This window comes from Montipora foliosa, chromosome 6, assembly GCF_036669935.1.
Source record: "Montipora foliosa isolate CH-2021 chromosome 6, ASM3666993v2, whole genome shotgun sequence".
Taxonomy (NCBI): Eukaryota; Metazoa; Cnidaria; class Anthozoa; order Scleractinia; family Acroporidae; genus Montipora; species Montipora foliosa.
This window is the reverse complement of record NC_090874.1, coordinates 41,004,593-41,012,092: the sequence shown is the minus strand read 5'-3', so window position 1 is coordinate 41,012,092 and position 7,500 is coordinate 41,004,593. Positions and strand designations below refer to the sequence as shown.

The following is a 7,500-nucleotide window of genomic DNA, read 5'->3' as shown; positions in this document are numbered from 1 at the left end:
ATAAAATAGCAGACTGAGGAGCTTTTATGGCTATTAAATAATTTTTTCAAGCTTATACTTATATTTAACTTTGTTGATGAAATCCGAAAGTAATAAAAATGGTGAGTCATTCTGGATTTTTTTCTTATAAATATAATACCGCAGAAAGAGGAGGGTGTAGTTCAATTTTTTTATCAAGGTAATTGAACTTGGAAAAATACCAAAACGAAGATCTTCAGTGTTTAGATTAAATTCAGAGTCATTCTCTGTATTAAACCATTGTAACACTTCTTGAGTAAAGGACTTTGTAAACTGGCATTGAAAAAGTATGGTCTATAGAATCCAGATCCCCGCAATATATACAATTACTATCTGGTTTGATATTAAACCTAAAGAGTTCCTTTTTGGTCACCACAATTCTATGAATGAATTTGAAAAAATTCATCCATATATATTTACTTTTACATAATATTTGTTTTGCATAAGGCAAGCTTACAAAATCTTTATCTTGCTTGGTTCGCATTTGATAGCATTAAAATAGAATTTGCGGTCCTATGCTTCTGTTACTGAGTGGTATATTTCTTAGGTCGCCCATCCAGATACTAACCCCACCGGATTCCAGGAATTAACTTCAGCTTTAAACTTTTGTTTACAAAACTGTCAGGTGCTGTCAGTGCACGCTTACACATGTGGTGGAAAGAAGTTGCATGATCAACAGGTCAGCCCAGAAGCCAATGTTTCTCGATTCCCTTTTATTTTCTTCAATCTCTCTGGGTTCAGTACTTTGCTAGTAACCACATGTCTTCTCAAGGGGCTATTTATCTAAGACTTCTACCATGGCGCTGCAATGATAGACAATACCAAAACAATATCGTGTACTGTTAGACCCACATATTACGCAAAGACAACTGTCAACATGTCATCCCAGAAGACAATGATTTTCATTTCCCATTTATTTTCTTCAATCTTTCTGGGTTCAGTACTTTGCTAGTAACCACATGTCTTCTCAGGCTATTTACCCAAGACTTTTACCATGGCACTACAATGATAGACAATACCAAAACAATATCGTGCACTGTTAGAGCTACATATTACGCAAGGACAACTTGAATCTCCTGGAAGAGAACACACAGCTCAGTTGACATTATGGAATAAATCGCTGTGTTACTTCACTACCACACGTAAGCAATGCGTGTCAATTTTTTTAAAGAGGACAGGAATTTCTTCTTTCTGACAAATGATTAATTAATAGGCCGGTAGCCAGGTTTTTAACCTCAGAAAAGGATCTGTTTCGTCGTACGGACGTGTGAGCGCCTGTGAGCCAAAGGGCCTCTGCTGGTATGACTTCTGGGTGACCCCTTAAATGGTCTTAATGACCCCCCCCCCCCCCCCCCCTTCAACTTGAAAAAAATTGCTTGGAACGCTGCACGTACCACAGGCAACCCAGTGTATCCTTTAAACCAGGCTAATTACTTCTGTTATTTATTTAATGGCCTTTTTTATAGTATACTTACTGCAAGATAAACAGCACTCATTTTGCCTTTTAAAAAAATGCAAAAGTTAAATGAGAGAAAGGAGTTTCATTGGACGTCTTTTAAAGCAAATAGCAGGGAAAAGTGCTGTGCACAAAGACCAAACGCAAGAAACCGACTGTTATCGAAGTAAAGTACCTAGGAAGACATGTTTGAAAAAGGCAGTGAGATCCAAGTAAATTAAAAACGTACGGAGATTTAAAATGGCTTCCCCAAAAAATTTGGAGCAGGTTTTGCTTGGTGGGGGCTAAGAGTTGGACGTCATTTGGCCACTCATAGCATTAATTACCTGTCACCTAAAAGTATGCTTTCCGCCAAACAATCCTCACTTGCCGTATGGGGAAATAAACAACTTTTGAAATCCTCTTAGGTCTCGTCCGCACTTGCACGTATCCGGATATTTTTGTATCCAAAAATGTTTTTATTCGGAATCAAAAATATCCGCGTCCACACATAGTTTATTCCAATCGTTTTCGAATCGTTTGCACTGTCCACATGTATCCAGATACGCTCTAGTGCTCCTTTTTTAGGGAGCTTAAGCAAGAAACGTTTTTGTCAACACGGACCCCAAGTAGCCGAGATGAAACTTGGTCGAGACCGGCGTCTGTGACTTGACTTGTTTGCATTAAGCATGTCGCATCAGGGATTTTACGGCATCGCTAATTAATAGGCCTTTTGCAGCTGGGGTCACGTGACCAAACTTTTCCTAGAGAATTTTTATATTATGGGCTATAACTTAAAGAATGCCAGAAATGGAAAGAGCGCATCGAAAATACCAAAATGGCCAAGTTTGAGTCCCCTGGAATGAAAGACTAAGTTTAGACGACAGTTTGAATTTTGGGACAATTTAGAAGTTTTGTATGGGAAATGTTGCTGGAGAGCAAGGCAACATTTTCCACACAAATTTTCTTATTCTTTTAAAACTTGAGACTGTCATAAGATCTCACCTTTTTAATGATGGGGGCCTCAATTTTGGCCATTTTGATATTCTCGACATGCTTTTTCCATTTCTGGCATTTGTTAAGCTATAGCCCATAATTTTATGAAAAGTAGGTCACGTGATGGCTTAGCTGCAAAAGGCCTATTGTACAGTACAGGTTTGATTCTTTAAATACTGAATCATGACTTCTTTAAGAAAGACAAGAGATACGCTTTTTCAGAGCTACGATCAAAGATTGATTTCTGAGGATTAACTTCTTGTTTTATTGGAAGAGAACACGGCTAGAAATTCTCAATCCCGTTATGATCGATAATCCGGAAAGGATTCTAAATGTAAAGCAAAGTTCAGATCTGCCAGTGTTAGCTGATTTGTCCAATCCATTTATTGCATTTCTGTAAAGGAAAGCAAATGACAAATAAACATAAAGCGTTCCAAAAAAGAAATTGAATTTGACGGTCATTAAAATTTTGCAAAATTTAGCATGGTCTTTCTGCCGGGAAACGTTGTCTTAGCATTGCCAACCCATTAAAATTGAAGACCAAAAAGAAAAAACACAAGCACATACAAAGGATATATCAAGGAAAGCAAATATTTTTCAAAGCAGACTTACTCTAGAATTTTTGGCAAGACTGAGTCTCGGCGTCTGCAGCGCTGTTGTTCATTAGCCAGTAGAACTGAAAAAGAAGAGTAATATCATAAATAATAGGAATTAGAAAGTTGATTGTCCAGCATTAGCAGGAAAACAACAAAAATCAACCAAAAAAACAGAGTTATTGCACCTAAAATGAACTTACCTTCTCGCGTTTTTGTTTTTCAACACGGACGCCAAATAGGCAGCTTTGAGGTTTGTGACTTTACGTCTGTGACGTGTGACGTCAATTTCTTTGGAAAATCACTTCCGGTTACCGACCGTGCTGACAAAAACGTCGCTTGCAACTCTTTTTCTACACAGTACTTTCCAAATATGGCCGCGCGAAGTCAGCCGTCACAAAAAAATCTTTTTTTTTTCTCAAAAAGTATTTCTCTATTATAGGCCATTGCGCAGGAAACTGGGGCGAGTTTCAATTGTTGAACCAATCGAAAAATAACTGACATCATCAGATGAAAGATAACGTTGAGATTGACCTACTATTTAACAATTAGATTATGAGCTCGACATTTCTATGAAACGATAGTTGATGAGGCCGAAGGCTAAATCAACTATCACCTCATAGAAATCGAATCGAATTCTTACTAAAATTTACTTGAAATAACGGTTTCCAATTATTTCTTGACGTATTATTAAACTTTGCGCCTGAAAAAGATCGCTCGGATTAAATTACCGTTTAAAATCTAAGTTGTGGGCGCGAGCGCATCAGCTTTTTCAATAATTTCAACTTTTTTGAAAGTGAAGAAACCGTAATGTCCTTCAAGGTTTAGACTTCTCAGAAATTTAATTACCCATTTGCATCCCAATTTTCCTCCAAAACTTTGGAAAAACGGAAAAAAACGTCGTTATTTCCAAGATGACCTCCAGCCACTGCACACCAATAACTCATAGTGTTCAATGGCTCAGCCAATCAGATTACAGCATTTGCAATAGTATACTAGTAGATATTAGTCGAGCCTCAATATTTCAGCCCGTTTGCCCGGTCTGTAAATCATAGCCCGGTTTCAGAAACCGGGCTAAGATTTTAAGCCCAGGTTCAAACCTTTCTCATGGCCACTTTCATTTCAAGAGCATTTCTTTCAACACCCGGGCTGAAATGTCAGGCCGGCTAACCGGACTGAAATTCGTAGATGTAATAGGACTACATACTGTCAAATTCTCGGACTGCAAAAGTCCTGAGAAATGGAACATTTTGGCAAATCTCCGTAGCTAAACTCCGCCATTGTCAACTACTACAGAGCTGACGCTATGCTTTGTGCTGATTGGCTAGTTTCTATTACCTATTGTATTTTGTGGGATTTCATTGGCTTAGACAAACTGTCCTATATTTTCTAAATTGGACAGTCTGCCTGTTTTTAGAGGAAAACCCCATCAGAAACTATCCAAATTTATCCTAAATTGGACCGTTTTAGAGAATTAAAGAATAACAGCTATGCTGACAACTGCGGATTAACTATCAGCTATATAATTAGCCATGTAATCGGGCCCTTACAAAATTCGATTCGCTCTGACGAAGGGCCAACCCTCGAAATGTCATCGTTTAGAATCTCTGTACGGTGGTCAATTTACATTATCAAATTTTTGTATAGTACTTCCCCACCGACACAGCAAGGTGACATTGTTTCAGTCCTGAAGTGCATGTCTTACTTTATTCATAGTCAGTTTCGATTTGTTCGGATACCTGGGACGCACAAGTAAAATTTTTTTGTAAAGATGAACAGACTTAACTGATTAGAGTGTAATGTGAAGTGCTAAGTTTCCACCCCATATGACAGAACCGTGTAAGCGTTAGCTCTACTGATGGAAATGGGCCCACACATGGACAGAGAAAAACTCTGACCAGGGTGGGAATTGAACCCACGACCTTCGGGTTAGATCACCGCTGCTCTGCCGACTTTGTAAAGATGCTTGTGCTCAAAAGAGTGGCAGAGGTTGTTGTCTTTGTGGAGCGGGGAGAAAAACGCTCGCCTCGGCAATCCGTCATGTTGTTCGATACAATTCGACTTCAAATAAAAATATGTTAAACAAATATAAACGTAACATACTACGATAAAATTGAGAAATGATAAGTAGAGAGCGCATTCAAATCAGGACCTAAAAGAGTTATCGAAGAATAGCTTTTGATGAAGAAGATTCGGAAAGGCTTTATGAGATTTTTTGAATTTTGTAATTTCATGATACACTAAATCATGCCGGGTGCGCGATGCATTCAAGGGGAAAATGGGCCTTTAAGGCAGCGCTGTTTCCTCTGCAGTCAGTTATTTTAAGACCCTGAGTGTTGGTCCGACCTCTCGCATGGAAGCCCAATGCTCAATCAACTGAGCCACCGGTGCGCGGTAAATCTAAACAAGTAAGATATGTCTGCTCAACGTACTAACAAACTTCGTTTTCACATCATAGGACCAGAAAAAGTGCTATCAGAGAGATGGTTTAATATCCCTGGCTCGAAAGTCTCAGACCACACGACCAGTCCAGTTTTTCATAGACAAGCTAATAAAGTCTACTATCTTTCTTGCTTCAAGGAAACTGTTTCTGCGGCACCCATCTATCTAGGAAGATATCGCTCATATTTACTGCCAAATGAAACGGGAAATTTCACATTCTTCACATTTTGTGACGACACTTGCCAATTGTTTTTAAGCAGCGGAATTAACCCTCGAAATAAACGGCTGATTATAAATCAAACCAAGAATGTGGGACAAGCATCAAAGAATTGCTGCAGGTAAAACAATTTCTAATGCGCGGGATTATGTTGGAAAGTTTAATTTAGACACCATCTTGCTGGTGGTGAAGTGGGTGGGTTGCATGCTCCATTGATCCTTTGAAGCCAAATCGGCTGCAGTATTTTACTCCTTGTGGGGTCACCTATGCCGAACATGTCGAAGGGAAGTAGTTAGACAAAGAGTGGTCCTCTTGCCCTCCAGGTCAGGGTTAGCCTAAGAGTTGAATAGCCCTTTCCCATGATTCACAAAAATAATAATACTTACTATTACAGAAACTAGAAAAATAAATTCAAAGCCCTTTGTGCGTAATGAGTTCTTTGAAAGTTCATGCTATTTTTGGTGCGATTGTTGTTCTTGTGTAAGCCGTTATTGTTGTTGTTGTTGTTGTTGTTGCATGGATGGATAAACTTGTCAGCGGAGCATGTGCTGCAGACTCTTCATGTCTTATCACTGTTTATATTTTCGCTTTTTTGTTGTTGTTCATTCTGTTTGGACTTTATTTCTGTTTTTTTTTGTTTATGTTTTATTAAATGTTTATATTGTAGATAAGTATGCAATCTAGATTACCTTGCTTAGGGCTTCTTTGAGTTGTTCATTTTTTATCCTATTTCAGAAATGGGCAATTGGAGAGCTTTCAGATATCAGTTCCTCACTACCTCAAAGAGAATAAACTCTACTACATCGAACTTTTAATAAAAAATGGTCCAGGCAATGGCCGAGCGAGCGTTGGAATGCGAACGCCTAGTGGCGAAACAAAGCTTCCAATTTCTGAGGAAAATTTGTTAAAAAGCATCGCTGAAGAATGTAAGTTATAACCGAAATGACATAAAAATTGCATGTCGGGGCTTTCTAGAAACGATTTCCAAATCCTGAAAAGTTTTAATAGGATAATTCTTCTCTTGTAGTGATCATCTGTGTAAATCAAGTGGAGCTATGATCCTCTCAGTTATGAAGGCAATTTGTAGTAACTTCGTGGAGAAGCCTGAAAAATTCAAAATTTCAACGGTGTTTGAACCCGTGAACTCGCGATGCCGTTGCGACGTTCTAACCAACTGAGCTATGAAGCCACGGATGTTAATTGGGAGCTGGTCATTTGTGGGTTCATATCTTCCCTTGATGAATGAATCAACGAACAAAATGATATGTGAAATTAATCATATATTGAACTGCGAATATGTAATTCAAGTGCAGAAGCTAGGATCCTCGTGAACGCAATTTGAGCAGTTGCATAGAGAAGCCAGAAAAATTCAGGACTTGACGGGGTTTGAACCCCTGACTTCGAGATGCCGTTGAAGACGGTGCAGGGATAACGCAGTGGTGAGAACACTCGCCTCCCACCAATGTGGTCCGGGTTCAATTCCGGACTCGGCGTCATATGTGGGTTGAGTTTGTTGGTTCTCTTCTGTTTACGCAATGTGAAACGAATGACGAGGTTTATGTGGTTTTAGACGCAGACTGTAATAATGTGATCTGCAATCCACAAAACTACAATTCACTTCGTCACTGACTATAAATACAGCATGATTTTTTTTTTGTCGTGGCATCGTCAGGAAGGGTCATACACAATTAAAATCTGTTGGAAAAAAGACTGCTAATACTGCTGAATGTATAATGTCAATTTTCAATCAAGGTTGACCAATTGGTCGATTTTTCTACTGTTTTATTGTTGTTGCTATT

At 38.8% G+C, this 7,500-nt stretch overlaps 1 protein-coding gene across 1 annotated transcript in view; it reads left to right on the top strand.

The window, feature by feature from the left end:
- The window catches only part of LOC138007369 (adhesion G protein-coupled receptor L1-like), a 28,837-nt gene that overhangs the window by 2,183 nt on the left and 19,154 nt on the right, over positions 1-7,500 (top strand). Inside the window, exons 3-4 of the mRNA XM_068854219.1 lie at positions 5,501-5,822; positions 6,437-6,627. Of these exons, the coding sequence (XP_068710320.1) occupies positions 5,501-5,822; positions 6,437-6,627 (513 nt within the window). The remainder of the gene's footprint in view (positions 1-5,500; positions 5,823-6,436; positions 6,628-7,500) is intronic.